This window comes from Cervus canadensis, chromosome 9, assembly GCF_019320065.1.
Source record: "Cervus canadensis isolate Bull #8, Minnesota chromosome 9, ASM1932006v1, whole genome shotgun sequence".
Classification (NCBI taxonomy): domain Eukaryota; kingdom Metazoa; phylum Chordata; class Mammalia; order Artiodactyla; family Cervidae; genus Cervus; species Cervus canadensis.
The window spans coordinates 2,923,675-2,939,892 of NC_057394.1; the positions used below are offsets into that span (position 1 = coordinate 2,923,675).

The 16,218-nt window shown below is 51.1% G+C and overlaps 1 protein-coding gene across 3 annotated transcripts in view; it reads right to left on the minus strand.

The window, feature by feature from the left end:
• The window catches only part of MYO16 (myosin XVI), a 501,160-nt gene that overhangs the window by 40,954 nt on the left and 443,988 nt on the right, over positions 1 to 16,218 (minus strand). For all 3 annotated transcript variants that reach the window (XM_043477832.1, XM_043477831.1, XM_043477833.1), the window contains one exon: positions 13,981 to 14,997. In XM_043477832.1, coding sequence (XP_043333767.1) covers positions 13,981 to 14,997 — 1,017 coding nt within the window. The remainder of the gene's footprint in view (positions 1 to 13,980; positions 14,998 to 16,218) is intronic.

A 16,218-nucleotide genomic window follows, 5' to 3' on the forward strand; every position in this document is an offset into this window, starting at 1 on the left:
ACGTCAGGGACGCTAGGTTGTGCATCCATTGTAAAATGGTTTCTAGCGTCTTCTGGCCAGGCCCCCGCCCCACCACGTGAACCTTGGCACAACCGGACGTATGGCTGAATCACACGTCATACAAGACAGTCAGACTTTCATTTTTGGTGCTCATCTCATTGGTATGGTTGCAGCTGAGTCAGAGAGCCAGTGAAATCAATGCAAGTGAAAACCCAAACGGCAGTGGTGTATGTTGAATCTTTTCAAAATCCTTGTTCAGAACTAATTATAAAATTTATCCACCCATGGTATTTAAAGGGTCTTCCCTATTGGCTCAGTCAGTAAAGAATCTGCCTGCAATGCAGGAGACCTGAGTTCGATCCCTGGGTTTGGAAGATAACCTGGAGAAGGAAATGGCAACCCATTCCAGGGTTCTTGCCTGGAGAATCCCATGGACAGAGGAGCCTGGCGGGCTCCAGTCCATGGAGTCACGGCTCATGAGAGTCAGACACGGCTGAGTGACTAACACACACACAAGGCATTTAAGGGCCCCAAGGGCACAGATCAGGGCCCGTGGGAGCAGGCAGGAGCCACGCACCCTGAGCCTGCATTTCACGGGGACAGGCCGGGGGTAGGAAGCCCCAGGAGCGGGGGGCACACTTGGGAGCCCTGGGGGGCTCAAGACAGCAGCAGTCCCCCCACTACAGACGTCTACCCACAGTTTCACAGCCTGGAGGTGCCGTGCACGTGTGTGGATCAGCCCCACTGCCCACACCAGTGGCTGCCGCCCAGCAGCTCCGAGGCCTTACATAACAGATTAAAAATATCTACACAGACTTAAAAGTCTTGTCACAATTCTCCAGCCACGTGGCCAGTCCCTCTGATGGCTCCTGTGGCTGCGTCCTTTATGGAGGGGGGCTGGCTGGCCTCCCTGACCCTGCGTGCCTCCCAAGCCTCCATGCCTGGGACTGAAGGTCCCCGGAGCTGCTGCTTCATGGTGATGTCGGTCACTCAGGAAGGAGGAGTCGCTGGGACTCTGCAGGGAGGGCAGGCTGAGTTGGTCGCCAGTGGCCCTCATTCCCCCCTGGAACCATCAGGAGAAAGCCCCTTGGAGTGGGGCAGGAGGTGGGGGCCCCCTCCTCGTATGCCCACCACCCGGCATCTCTCATCTGTCATTTTTAAGCTGTTTGTTTACACACAAATGAACACAGAAGAACCCTTTTCACACCCCCTGGTGCAGCTCCTCCAAAGCATTACGTGGTGATGCCATCACGCCCTTGGATAAACCTTCTTCCTCAGGGTTGTAAGATGCCCCGGTCTCAGCCTGAGGTAGTGTACCCCCTCTTTCTCTTACTGCTTTGGTCTCATCCTCCCCTCTTTCCTCCAAAGGAATCCTACCTTCATTTGGGATCAGTTTCAAAGGACATATGTATGGGCTGAAAAGAATCAATTTAGTGCGTTATGGTAAGCACTGAACAGTCAAAGAGAGTAGAATGAATCGAATAAAAATGCAGCATTTCTCAAGCATTAGGGGTAAGCCGTTTGAGAAACCCAAACAGTATCTTTACCGACAGCGTTTCTTGCTGTCCAGGGACCTTGTGAGCTGCTTGCGAGCCGATTCCATATTTTACTTTTAAACCAATACAGCTTAGGACAATACCCTGTACAAAACACATCCTCAATGTATATTTCGAATGAATGAATGAAGTCTGCCCCTTTTATTTATGATTTTTTTTCCCCAACTATCTTTGAAAACTTGAGGCAAGTAGCAAACAGCAACACAAAACGTGGCTGCTCATGAAGTGGTTTTGCTTGACGTTAACCTCTGATGTTTTTAATCCTGAAAAGAACTACGTGTCTTGGGGGTGACGTCACAGAATGGTTGTATTATCTGGAAAATGGAACCTTTTCCCTAAAGTCATTACGAAGGGTCCCTATGATGGATTCCACCCCTGCAGCAATGGAAACGCTTTCTGGTTAGCAGCTGGACCACATCAGTGGGCTGTCTAATGAGCATCAGATTAAAGAGACATTTGTATGATCCCCCATCACCACACAGAAGCCCAGTGCCTCTGCCCTGCATGGCTGTCACGGCTGCAGAAATTAGACGCGATTTCCAGCCGGGGTAAGGGAACAGAGGAGATTCCCCTCTTAGCTGTGACTACATCAGTGAAATGAGTGCCAGCAACTGGAGTTTGATGGCCTCATGTGACATGTAAATGATGCAGTCACGTCTCTGGTTGTGCTAAGAGTCACATGGTGGGTCAGGGGGTGGCCAGAAGGTACTAGAAAGCGTGTTATGACCGGAGCACAAGCTGGTGTCTGAGATGGAGCAAAGGATTACACTGTTCTTAGGACTGAAGCAGTTCTTTTTAGCACAATTTTCTATTAAAACTCCAAGAGAGATTCCATCACGAGCTATATATAAAGGTGGTTAAATACCAAGGACAGCAAGGAGATCACACCAATCAATCCTAAAGGAAATCAACTCTGAATATTCACAGGAAGGACTGATGCTGAAGCTGAAACTCCAGTACTTTGGCCACGTGATGTGAACAGCTAACTATTGGAAAAGACCCTGATGCTGGGAAAGACTGAGGGCAGGAGGAGAAGGGGGCGACAGAGGATGAATGATTCGATGGCATCACTGACTCACTGGACATGAGTCTGAGCAAACTCTGGGAGACAGTGAAGGACAGGGAAGCCTGGCGTGCTGCAGTTCATGGGGTTGCAAAGAGTTGGACACAACTTAGCAAGTAAACAACAGATACCAAGAGACAAAATAAACTCAATACAATTTTCATGAAAATAAAAACAAAAATCTCTTTAGCTCTACAGAATCTATTGCTGGGCACTGGTTATTTACTTGAAAAAAGGTATGCAAACTGGGTTTAGTTGCTCAGTTGTGTCTGACTCCTTAGCGACCACATGGACTGCAGCCCGCCTGGCTCCTCCGTCCAGGGAATTCTGCAGGTAAGAATACTGGAGAGCATGCCATTTCCTCCTCGGGGATCTTCCCGACCTAAGGGATGGAAGTCAGGTCTCCTGCGCGGCAGGCGGGCTCTTTCCCACTGAGCCGCCAGGCAGGTTGGCCTACCGCAGTCGCTTGTGCTGGGTGTGTGCCTCCATTCTGCTCCTAAACCAGCCCGGCCCCACCCAGGTGAGCGCCCCTGAGAACTGGAACTAACTCCAGCAAAGAGACGTGACTTCAGGAAGTAACTTAAGGGCTGCGAGCTTTGGTTTGCTCTTCAGTAACGTGGGCACAGCTGCATAGGGAGGGTTTCCACCCACCGCTCGGCTCAAGTCTTCTGTCTCTTACTTACTCCTTCCTGGATCTTCCCACTTCAAAGGAGGAGAATAAAACCAAGATGGGAAACACGCCCATTTGCTCAGGAATTACCCTGTTGCACCCATGGTGTACACACCGCTTCCTCCATTCTTTAAAGTGGACATTTTTGAGGAAGAGTGTGTTTGATTTTGAGCCAGAGTCTGGGGTATGAAGAAACTCTTTTGCAGGTTTTGCAGGACTTTGGGTGATGCACACATTCGCAGGTATGGTACCCTGAGTGTTCCACTGTAAATGTGCGTCATCTCAGATCTAGCTCATGTCTGCAGTGGTTCAGTTCAGTTCAGTCGCTCAGTCGTGTCCGACTCTTTGTGACCCCATGAATTGCAGCACGCCGAGGCCTCCCTGCCCATCACCAACTCTAGGAGTTTGCTCAAACCCATGTCCATTGAGTTGGTGATGCCATCCAACCATCTCATCCTCTGTCGTCCCCTTCTCCTCCTGCCTTCAGTCTTTCCCAGCATCAGGGTCTTTTCCAAGGAGTCAGTTCTCCGCATCAGGTGGCCAAAGGATTGGAGTGTTAGCTTCAGCATCAGTCCTTCCAATGAACACCCAGGACTGATCTCCTTCAGGATGGACTGGTTGGATCTCCTTGCAGTCCAAGCGACGCTCAAGAGTCTTCTCCAACACCACAGTTCAAAAGCAGCAGTTCTTCAGCGCTCAGCCTTCTTTACAGCCCAACCCTCACAGCCGTGGTTTGCTTCCTGCACATTTTAAGACTGAGTCATATGTGTGGGGAGCAAAGTGAGTGAGACTGTCACTGATCGGTTTATTACAACTAACATGTCTCAGTTGCATGTAAAATTGCAACTGCCCAGTAACTGCCAGTGTACGATGTCTAAGGATGAGCGTTACAGACTTCAAGAAGAAATCGGAAAAAGGGAGAAGTGAAAACCAGGGCAGCAAAAGGCCTGAGAAGCTTCACACACAGTGGGCATGAGGTGACTGCTGACTCAGGACGCAGGGCTGCGAAAAGGACACCGAGTGTCGCGCGCTCTCGGGGGGTGTGGGATTTTCTAGGTTAAGCTGAGAATTAATCACAAAAACGACTCAGGTCGGCATAAAGGCCCTAAACACTCTTAGGTAGTTAAGAAACGGGTCTTTCTCTTCCAGTACTCTTAAGGAGAGAGAGAGAACACGGCAGCGATCCAGGTCATCTTCAGGAAAACATCCACGCACCCTGTAGCTTCTAAGCATTTCTTCACAAAAGGAAGAACACCCTGGGATATTGTATTATGTGGCAATAATGAGATGCAGATAGCCAGGAAGGTCTTTATTAACCAGCTATGGGAGAATCACTGACTGGCTTAGAGGCGAAAGCACTGGCTTTCTCTTTGGAGCCCCCAGTGGGAGTTTAATTCGAAATCTAGTCTAGAGACCACCCCCTCCAACACACAATGGCTGCTGGCTTTAATGGGTTGATGGTATGAAAAATATGTACTGCTTATGAAAGATAATCCACTTCTGAAAAGACTGACTTTTTTCCCCCAGAATTCCAGGTACAAAAGATCTCCTCCGCCTGGATGGCGCGCTGGAGAACAGTCTAGCTGGGCTGACTCCCCTGCGTCCTCCGGCTCATCTCAGGAATGATGAACTATTTATGCACGCTGCCGATCTCTGGTCTGACGGCATGCTGCGGGCTGCAGATTCACAGCCAAGCCATGAAGGAAATTTCCCAGGAGAATTTCACACTATTCGCAGGGTAACTTTTTGATCAGGTTGATCTAAATATTTAATTGTCACAACTCCCTGCTTGGTTTGACGCCTGGGTTTCAGAGAATGTCGCAGCCACGTCCAGAGGAAGTAGCAAGCTCAGGAGGCCTTTGAGTTTAAGATTCTCCCAACAGATATTTATTGAGGGCTCTGAGTATGGGGCTGATACTAGCTTTTGTTGTTGTTGTCATTTTTTCAGCTGTGCTTCTAATTTTGCCATTACAGTATCTATATCTCTATATAGATATGTTTGAATATCTATATCTGTAGCTATATCTGTTTCTATAGCCACATAATCTAGGAAATATAGTTGCTGTAGAGACAGATGAAGTGGGCTTTTTTGGGCCGTGAAGTTGGCTTTTTTGGGCTGTGTGCCTTTCTCCCGGGCTTCCCAGGAATCCTGCCAGTGCAGGAAACACAAGACAGGGGTTCAAGTCCTCATTCGGGAAGATCACCTAGAGGAGGGCATGGCAACCCACTCCAGTATTCTTGCTCGGAGAATTCCATGGACAGAAGAGGCTGTGGGCTTCAGTCCACGGGGTTGCAAAGAGTCGGACACAGCTGAGCGACTGAGCATGCGGGCACGCCTCTCTCCTGCCCTGGCTCGAGCTGGCTGTTGAGAAGCACCGCTGACCCTGCGAGCAGCCCTCAGCGTGGCCCCTGGGACAGGGGGAGAGGTCCCTGTAGCTCTACCGTGCGGCCAGCCCTGAGCAGGCATCCGAGACGCCGCACTCCCAGGACCCCAGGACCGACACTCAGGCCCTGCAGAGAGGGGCACTTCCTCAAGGCAAGATGCTGGGTGAGCGCTTTGCAAGTGAAAGCAACTGCTGTGAGTGACGGCTCACCTGTAATTAGGAGCTGTTCCCAAGCAGAACCTTACAGAGGCAGAGACAAAGCAAAGTAGGAAACAATCCTTCCGAACCAGAGGAGTCATTCTGGCTTCACCTGCGTGCTGTGGGTCCCTGACACTGCGGAGGGCCGTTTGCCGGACGGGAGGGGAGGAAGGGTCTCTATCGAGAAGCTTACACTGAAAGAACGTTGTTATTGTTTAGTCACTCAGTCTCATCTGACGCTTGGCGACCCCATGGACTGCGGCCCACCAGGCTCCTCTGTCCATGGGATTCTCCAGGCAAGAATACTGGAGTGGGTAGCCATTCCCTTCTCCAGGGGAATCTTCCCGACCCAGGGATGGAACCTGGGTCTCCTGCGCTGGCAGGCGGATTCTTCCCCACTGAGCCTCCAGGGAAGCCTTTCAAGGCTCGTGGCCGGATGCTAACAGGACCAGGTACCCGAGCTCATGTTCGGAGACAGGGCTGCCACACACGGGCTCCTTTCGCTGCCCCGCCTGCTACCCTCCTCTGCACCCACCTGGAGAACTCGCAGCCCCCCGCCTCCCGCCCCCATCATCGCCCATCACGCGTCCTGCTCGCGGGTCAGCCCCCGAGGCGGGAGGCTCTCCTAGACGCTACCGCAGCAACGCGCTTCTGCTCTGGGGCCGCCAGCTGTGCCCCCGCCCCGCGCCCTGCTCATCAGCGCTCCGTGATGAAGGCTGGGCAACCTCTCCCCAAACAAGGTCCGAGCGCACCGCTGGGGTCCACAGGCCACGCGGGGCGCAGTCACAGACCCACGGGGGGGTCTATACCCCCCAAGGTAGAGCCTCCCCTTGAAATGGGGTGGGCCCGTCTGCCGCCCGCCCTGTCTGGGCAGGGCAGGGCACCCAGAGCTTGCTCTCTCGCCTCTCTGGATTCCCGGGGGCAAGCCCTGGGCTTGCGTCAAGCGAATGCCTGGCGGATGACTACACGGGAGTGAGCTCTACAAGTTAACGCAAGTCCTGGGTCCAGGGCCCCGGGTGCACAATTCCCCTGAGTGAGAGAGTTCTCGGGCAGTGAGAGAGAGGAGGTGCCGTAAACAGGGGGAGAAATGTCACAGCGTGCACAACAAGTATTAGGCACTTAAAAAAAAAGTCCAATTAACACGGAAGACAAAGAGCTCTATGCTCTTAACGTAGGTATGTCTGGCTGTGGGTCAGTTTATTCCAGTTGAAAGCTCATTTGCAAGAGGAGACAGACTAAGGGTTATTTCTACTGGGCATCCAGGGAATGAGAAGCACTGCAGCGTCCAGTTCAAGTCCCAAAGCCAGAGACTCCTGTACTGCGGCGGGGCCAGGAGCCGCTCAGAACACCGTTTGCTCACTCTGGGACCCCCGCGTGTGCCAAAGCTCGGGGCAGCCACGTTCTACAGCTCACCGTCTCCATATATCCACCCAGCGACGGGCGAAGGGCCTGCTTCGCTGGGGATGCTAAGCTTGCCTTCTCCGAGGACTTCTTCGTTTGGAAAAACGAGGGAAACTTGGGGCTGATGTAAAATGGTTCCAGAAGGCAGAGGGATGCCTTCTTTTCACAGGAGGGCTGCCAGAGTGCCCTCCACTACACATCAGTAAAGTATGTGCTTGCTCCTTCCACGCCCTTTGCAACATTCATGAAGCCTCAGGCCACCACACCCCACAAATAAATCACCACCAGAGAAAGCAAAGCAGTTGGAGGGTGAGCGAGATTAACAGCTCAGCACAGGAGAGACAGCCAGAAGAGCCTGCATGTAGGCACGATGCCTGGGGGGACGCCGAGCCCTGCATCCCATCCCGGACGCCGAGCCCTGCACAGGAGGATGGATGTCCTACGCTGCCATCTCATTAGAAGGCATCAGAGATGAAACAGAAGACAAGCGTCGAAACGTCTGCCTCAGACATCAGGAGCAGGGAACGGCAGTTTAGCAACGCTGCCCTTGAGCACAGGTTACAGGTTTCCGCCTGTAATTCTGTGATATTTCAGTGATTTTAAAGCATCTTCTTGCTACTGAACAGTGCATAAGTAACTGCACTTAATTTGGCAGAGAAACTTCAAAACCTCTCGCAGTGCAGATTGAGGAGGCAATGGGGGCTTCCCTGGTGGCTCAGTGGTCAAGAAGCCACCTGCCAGTGGAGGAGACAGGGGTTCCATCTCTGGTCCGGGAAGATCCCCACACGCTCCTCGGGTGACTAAGTCCACGCGCCACAACTACAGAGCCTGCGCTGCAGAGTCCGGAAGCTACAGTGACTGAACCCACACACCGCAACCACCGAAGCCCATGCTCCATAACCAGAGGAACCACCGCAACCAGAGAGTGGTCCCCGCGGGCCCCAACCAGAGACCAGCCCAGCCCAAAGCAAATAAAAACCATTTCTTTGAAAAGATGCAGTTGTAACATGTACTTGAGAGACTGATCTCTCTTTCATGCTTAGCTCTGCTTGGATGCGATATTTAGAAATTCACGTCTTGATGCTGTCGCTGTAGAAAAGTTACCTGCACAGCTGTCCACACGGGGGCGCTGTGCTCACAGGCCTTGAGGAGGGCCCCGGAGGCCAGCGATCTCTGGTGGGAAGCTGACTCCAGAGGACTGTTTCAGCTGCATCACGAAACAACGATGCTCTCGCATCTAGGGGCAGCTTCTGTCTTGAGCAGCGGTCTCACGTCCCATGATGCTCAAACGGATCGACAGGTCTGTACTTATTAAAGTGACTTAAGAATAAATCTTCTATTTTTTTTTCTAAAGGACTTCCCTAACGAAATTTATACAAATATTTATCAGTAAATTGCTCTGACATTGCGGCATATTTCCACATAATTCAGTGATGGTGGAGGAAGCTGCAGATAGAAGCTAAGACTGGTCACAGAGACAGTTCCTTAATCCATTGTACTTTTGTATGTGCTTGAAATTTTCCATAAAGCCAACTTTAAAAATAATTTTTAAAATAAATGGCCCTATGGAATCAAGCATTACACTGTAAAAATTTCATTTATATAATGAAAGTGAAAGTACCACTCAGTTGTATCCAGCTCTCTGCGACCCCATGGACTGCAGCTCGCCAGGCCCCTCTGTCCATGGAATTCTCCAGGCAAGAATACTGGAGTGGGTTGTCATTCCCTTCTCCAAGGGATCTTCCCAACCCAGGGATCAAACCTGGGTCTCCTGCATTGCAGGAGGTTTCTTTACCATCTGAGACACCAGAGAAGTCAAAACTCAAAATATCCTTACTTGGAGTATTTATGCAATGAAACAAAATATTTGAAATGAAGAGTAATTTCCATTTGGCTGCAGTGGTTCTTATTTGTAAAAAAATGCCCCAGGGCAAGATTTATCAAATATATGTCAAACTGCTTTTTTAAAGGTAGGTTTTCATCAAATGTATTTAATAAACACCTAATACATGCGAAGAAATATTGTCTCTATATTTTCTGCTCTCAATATAATTTTTAACTACGTATTTATATCATATAAACTAAGGATGCACAGTATCAGAAAGTCACAAAATCTTCTTTTTTTTTTTTTTACATATTCTGCAGATCAGACTCCTGCACTCTCTTCTCCAGGTTTCTGAGGCGTACTGCATTTTTGTTAATGCCTGATCATCCTGCTCTTTTTCAATGGACACAGAAAACACGCTCATTTTATTTCACCTTCCAGATAAACAACAGCTGCCAAAGGAACCATTTGGAGCAATGGCGCACCCTCGTGGCCCCAAGAAGCAAATGGGATCCCCTCTGCATTTGAACTCGGTCTCATAATTTTTGAAACTAAGCAACTATAAATAATTAGCATAATAATATTAACCATATTACGGCATCAGAAGAAAAACACCTTAGGAATGAACGGGATAAACAGAAAGGCACACACAATTGAACATGCAGCTGTTCTTCATTCCAAGGGCCCAGTGGCCCCAGAACACGTTCCGAAGTTGTACACAGCTGTGAGCTGTGAGGTACATGTTTGGAATTTTATGAAGCAGTTTTCTTATCCAAACTGTAGGACTCTTACTTGTTGCACCTCAGGTGAGTAAATAGGACTTTTTAAAGCCTTATCTTCTGTTTTGTTTTATTTCCTTGCAGTTCTGGGCCTCACTGTGTAGGTAGCTGAGACAGTCGCCTCTAGAGGCAGAATTGCTGCATTTAAGTCAGGCTGTGTCTCTCAAAGTGGAGAGACTCAGAGCAAGTTTAATGTTTATGCCTTAGTTTTCCCATCTGTAGGATGGGGACACCACAGCAGACACTGTTCAGTCTTGTGAGAATTAAACAGGTTCTTAAAGCCATGCCTGGAGCATAGTAACCTCTGCAACTACTGCAGCTAAGACTCCTCCTCTCAAGTTGTCATAAGAGCTGTCACCGAGACAATCACATTTTGTCCATACCTGCATTCTGGACTCTTAAGAGCTCCTGTGACTTTGTATTCCTCCAGTTGAATACCCAGGAGTCTATAGGAACATGACAGTTATGAAATCCCACATTTAGGTCTACAGGGTAGCAATGGAGTATAATTAAACACCGAGGACCTTGCTTCCTGCCCACAACTCACCATCCCTTACATGCTGCTGCTGCTGCTAAGTCACTTCAGTCGTGTCCGACTCTGTGTGACCCCACCTCTGGGATTCTCCAGGCAAGAACACTGGAGTGGGTTGCCATTTCCTTCTCCAATGCATGAAAGTGAAAAGCGAAAGTGAACTCACTCAGTTGTGTCCGACTCTTCGCGACCCCATGGACTGCAGCCTACCAGGCTCCTCCGTCCATGGGATTTTCCAGGCAAGAATGCTGGAGTGGGGTGCCATTGCCTTCTCCACCCTTACATGCTAATCAGGGCCAAAATCAGTTTGGAGAGAATCCTCCAAATGCCTTTACTCAAGTCCAAAGGAAGGAACTGTCAACACTGGACTATTTCTAGAGAGACATTATTTTACCAACAAAGGTCCCTGTAGTCAAAGCTATGGTTTTTCCAGTAGTCATGTATGGATGTGAGAGTTGGACTATAAAGAAAGCTGAGTGCTGAGGAACTGATGCTTTTGAATTGTGGTGTTGGAGAAGACTCTTGAGAGTTCCTTGGACAGCAAGGAGATCCAGTCAGTCAATCCTAAAGGAAATCAGTCCTGAATATTCCTTGGAGGGACTGATGCTGAAGCTGAAACTCCAATGCTTTGCCTACCTGATGTGAAGAACTGACTCATTTGAAAAGACCCTGATACTTGAAAAGATTGAAGGTAGGAGGAGAAGGGGATGACAGAGGATGAGATGGTTGGATGGCATCACCGACTCAATGGATCTAAATTTGAGTGAACTCCGGGAGTTGGTGATGGACAGGGAGGCCTGGCGTGCCACAGTCTATGGGGTCGAAAAGAGTCAGACACGACTGAGCAACTGAACTGAAGTGAGGTGGCTCAGACGGTAAAGAATCTACCTACATGTGGGAGGCCCAGGTTTGATACCTGGTTCAGGAAGATTCCCTGGAGAAGGGCATGGCAAAACCCACTCCAGCATTCCTGCCTGGAGAATCCCATGGACAGAGAAGCCTGTCGGGCTACAATCTATGGGGTCGCAAAGAGTCGGATACGACTGAGCGACTAACACACATAATCTCTTCAAGGTCGCTCTCCAAAGAATCGAGGGGGAAGTTCTGAAATGCTTCTGCAAATTTAAGGTACAATTTCCCCACATCACAACTGTCCAAGAAACGAGCTATAATTAATTCAGGTGCCTTGAGGCAGAATTAGCTGCCCACTGGATTCTTTGGTAAGAAAGCTCTTTCAGGCAAAGAGAAGAGCATTTTGAAATATAAAGAGGGTAAAGAAAAAGATTTGTAATCTTAAAAGAAGTCCCAGGACTTCGGTAAATCATGAATAACGGCCATGCGATTCATTCAGAAGAAAATGGATTACTGGCTCCTGGATCGCAGTGTGCAAACCTTAATAATCATATAAGCAGCTCTGGTGATTAGCTCCAGTGTGATGACTGTTTATTTTTTTCCCTCCCCAGGCTTCTCTTAGGCCCCTTCTGCATGCTGAAAGAATAACCTGGACGACGCCACGAGGACACGTCCGGTGCTCTGGTCTGGGTGTTTCCCAGGTGATGAACCATCAGGAGTCCCAGCGTTCTCAGCCGCACGGCCGGTCTCGGTCACCTGGGGTGTGGGGACAAGCCTCTCCCACTGCAGCTGCCGATTATTACAGCCACTGCGCTGGGGGCAGAAGCTGCCAATTCGGGTGTTTGTAAGAAAGTCTTAAGTGGCTCCAGACAATCTTTTCTAAGTGAAGAGTGTTTTGTAAAAGCCCACAGGAGAAAAATAGATGCTTTCTAATTTTAGAGTTGCACTAACGATGGTGTCCTTGAGGTTTCGATGCATGTTCCCAGGCACTGGTTAATATCACCCCGGGGAAATATAATTAGCACATTCGGGCACCCTGGCTGGAGACCTCTCTGCGGTCCTCCCCACGAGTCCTAGACTTAGGGACTTCCAAAGGATTGGTGCCCGTCTAGAAAATCATTAACTTCACTTTTCTGCATACACCTGAGAAGAATTCACCCAACTCTCATCTATAGTAAAAGGAGGCTTATGAGGCTGTAATAAACTTTTAGTTCCAAAAGCAAAGCAAATATTAATGTGTTCGTGTAATGCTTTTCTCTTAGAGTCTGTTTTGTTCCTTGGAATGAAACATATGACTTGTGAAATTCAAGCCATCCCCTACTTACAAGGACAATTTCATTTATTAATGACTTATAATTAAGAAGAAATGGCTAGCTAAACAAACGATTAGCTTATTAGTCTGAGGAATAAACAAAGAGTAGGTTATTCATCCATTTGCTAAGTGTTCTTAGCCTGGCCTTGACGTACTTTTCACTTATTGAGAATGCTTCCTAGGTTTTCTAGGGGATTTTTTGTGCCTCATCAGGTGATGAAAGCCAACACAGCTATGTATTTTCTTTAGAAGAAAGAACAGGTAAGCTGCTACTTTCAGTCCTACAGCCTGACCTTAAGGAAGGTGCTTAACCTCCTTGCCCCGCAGTTTCCCGTCTCTGTAAAGTAAGGATGTTAGCAGTTGTAATCTACATAATGGCATTATGACCGAGAGACCTGTTACAGTTTTAAGAGAAGATACTTTATATTACTGCAGTTTGCCTCCCAAATACAGAACGCTGGAAAATATTTTGGTTTTATTTAAAAGCTTTCAGATGTTTTTTGGAAGATGACTATGTTCTTTGTGATTATTAAGAGAATCTGAGCCCAAAGGCAACCTCATCTGAATGAGGCCAGCTACTTACAAGAGATCAATAAAAAAATTCTTGTTTTTTTTTTTTTTTGCTAGCTACATTCTACTTTTATAGGGACACAAAATAAAAACTTTTTTATACAGGCAAGGCCTCTGGCTGCCACAGTCTAGCCCTGAGCTCACTGGGACTGGCTTGTCAACAGCTGAGCAGTTGAGATGCTCAGCTAGAAGATGCAGACAGAACAGAACTGAGTGAAAATGGTCCTTGGGACCAGACGGAAAATCATTCACTGGAAACAACAGTTTCCTCGGGGGAAACTGCCCAGAGGCCTAAAGTTCGGGGGGCTGTCGGGGGCAGGGGAGGGGGCCCAGGCGGTGGCCTTCCTGGGCTGGGCTCCCTACTGAGTGGTACTGAGCATCTGGGAGTAACTGAGAAGTAATCACTCCAGACGCAGGGAATGGGAGTGAGCCCGCCCGCGTGACGAGGGTGCCCGAGTAACCCGAGCAAAGGACAAAGATGTCCGAAAGGGGCATCTCAGTGTAACAGTGTGTAACTGCCATTTCCAAGCTACACCCGGATACTGTTAGCAAACAGAACTCGGTGGCGCAGGCTGTCTGATCTAATGCCCATCGCTTCACTAGGCTGTCTGAAACCCGGTTTTAGTGAAACGTGTTTTTATATCATGAACTTGTGTCTGCAAAATGGAAAGATGCATTCTTAACTACTCGGCCATACCTGTTGCATGTAAGATGATTTTAAAGCCGCTACCTGCTCTGAAGGACCCTGCAGGGACCCCCCGCGTTCCTTAACACCGCATCCCTCTGCACAACCCCCACATGTGGACCTGTCTCAGCGCGCTCAGGGCGCCAGACTCACCCTGGGGTTCGCGGATCCTCCTGCCCACCGCCGACCTCCGGAGCACGCTCCTGCCGGAGGTGAACAGGCTGGCCAGCTCGTCCAGGGGGCTGCCCAGAGGTCTGGAGTTCGGGGGGCTGTAGGGGGCTGGGGAGGGGGCGCCGGTGGTGGTGGCCTTCCTGGGCTCCCCTCGGGCCGTCTTCCCGGGGGAATACGGGGTTTTGGGGAGGGGGCTGCAGGGCGTGCCCGCCGGGGCCGCGGTGGGCTTCGGGGGGACCCTGGGGGGCTCCGCGGGGGCCGCGAAGGGGAACTGCGCGGGTGGCCGCAGGGTGGCGGGGGGCGCGGGCGGAGGCGGGGGTGTCGGGGGCGAGGAGGCTCCGTGAGGCCCGGCGAGCACGGGGGCGCCCGGGGACGCGGGCCGGTCGCCGTCCCCCTTGGGGGTTTTGGGATGCTGGGGGGACAGGGGGCTGGAGCCGTCGGCCTGCACGGGGTACTTGAGGTTGGTCTCCAGCACCGGCAGCTTCTTCACCTCCAGGGGCGTCAAGGGCGACTCGTCCGACGCGGGGGAGCAGGTGGCCGGCGTCGGGGGGAACACGAGCAGCGGGGGCCGGTGCGCCAGCAGATTGGGGAAGGGCGCGGGGATGCCGCTGGCGTCCTCGGGGGCCGCGGGGGGCGACGCGGACGCCGACCCGGTGCCCGGCCCCCGGCCGCCCGCGTCCCCGGGGGGCGCCCAGTACTTCATCTCCTCGTACACCGCCTCCGCCGGCTCGGGGCTGCCGGCGCGGCCCAGCATCTCGATGTAGACGGGCTCCGGCTCGGGCTCGGGCTCCGGGGGCGCGGGGGGCGCGGGGACCCCCGGCAGGCGCTGCGGGCCGCCCGCCCTGCGCCGCGCGCCGCCCGGCCCCGCCGCCCCCGGGCGGGCGCCCGAGATCTCCTCCGAGGAGCCGCTGAGCTTCGTGTGGGGGCTTCTCTTGGGCTTCCGAGGGGGGACCTTCTTCATGCTGTAGTCGTCGCTGTGCGGCCGGGGCCGGGTGAGAGCTGGGCCAGGGACAGAGGGGGACCGGAGCGTCAGCGCGACCCAGGCCCCGACCCGCGCCGGCCTGCCCCCTCGAGGGGCCCCGTCCTCCCACCCCCAGGGTCCGGGTCTCCCCACACTCCCCAGAACTGCCCGGGAGAAAACCAGTTTTGGTCTTGGAGCTGGAGGACAACCACCACCCGTCAAGGAGGAGGTAAACTGGCCATAAGGAGGCCCAGGATGCCAGGGTTGCAGGGCCTGGGATGCGGCGGGGAGGGCACCTCGCATCTCCCCTGGAGCCTGCTCACACCTGGGTTCTAAGGGTCTGACACGTGAGGACTGAGGACTCGCCGCGATCCTCAGGACTTCTAGGAGGCTGGGGAGAATGGCAAGTCAGAGGCTTGGAGCCCCCTGCGTGTTTCCTATAGGAAGTCCCCCGAAGCCGGGTTGTTTAAATAATCTAGGGCTTCCCTGGTGAGCCAGTGGTAAAGAATCCACCTCCAGTTCAAGAGACACAGGAGACACGGGTTGCACCCCTGGGCTGGGGAGATCCCCTGGAGGAGGAAATGGCAACCCACTCCAGTCTTCTTGCCCGGGAAACTCCAAGGACAGAGGAGCCTGGCGGGCTACAGTCCATGAGGTCCCAAGAAGTCGGATATGACTGAAGCGACTGAGCAGGCGCCCAGGCAAAATGAACACAACACACCAAGGAAAACAACTGCACGCACGGAGATTATCTTTCTATAAAGAACTTTGTGAAAATGATGCCAAGACTGAGTTTTACAATTAACTAACACACTGAAATCCTAACAAACAATAGGGAAATCAAGAGCGTTGTATTTCACTAAGAACTTAAGCAGGAACTGAACTTGGAAAGAAGGATTGTATTTAGAAAAACAAATAAGCATGCTATTGTGTACGCCACTCAGTCCTGTCCGACTCTTTGCAACCCCATGGACTATAGCCCTCCAGGCCCCTCTGTCCATGAAATTATCCTGGCAAGAATACTGGAGTGGGTTCCCATTTCCTTCTCTGGAGGATCTTCCTGAACCAGGGATAGAACCCGGGTTTCCTGCATTGAGGCAGACGCTTTACCATCTGAGCTACTAGGGAAGCCCATGAGCATACTCAGAACTAATTTTGAAAGAGACAGAAAAGCATTTACATATGACTCAAAACATTTATTAAAGTTAAAAATTCTAAAAGTCCTTTCCCTAATATTTTTACTATAAATTCTAGTAGAT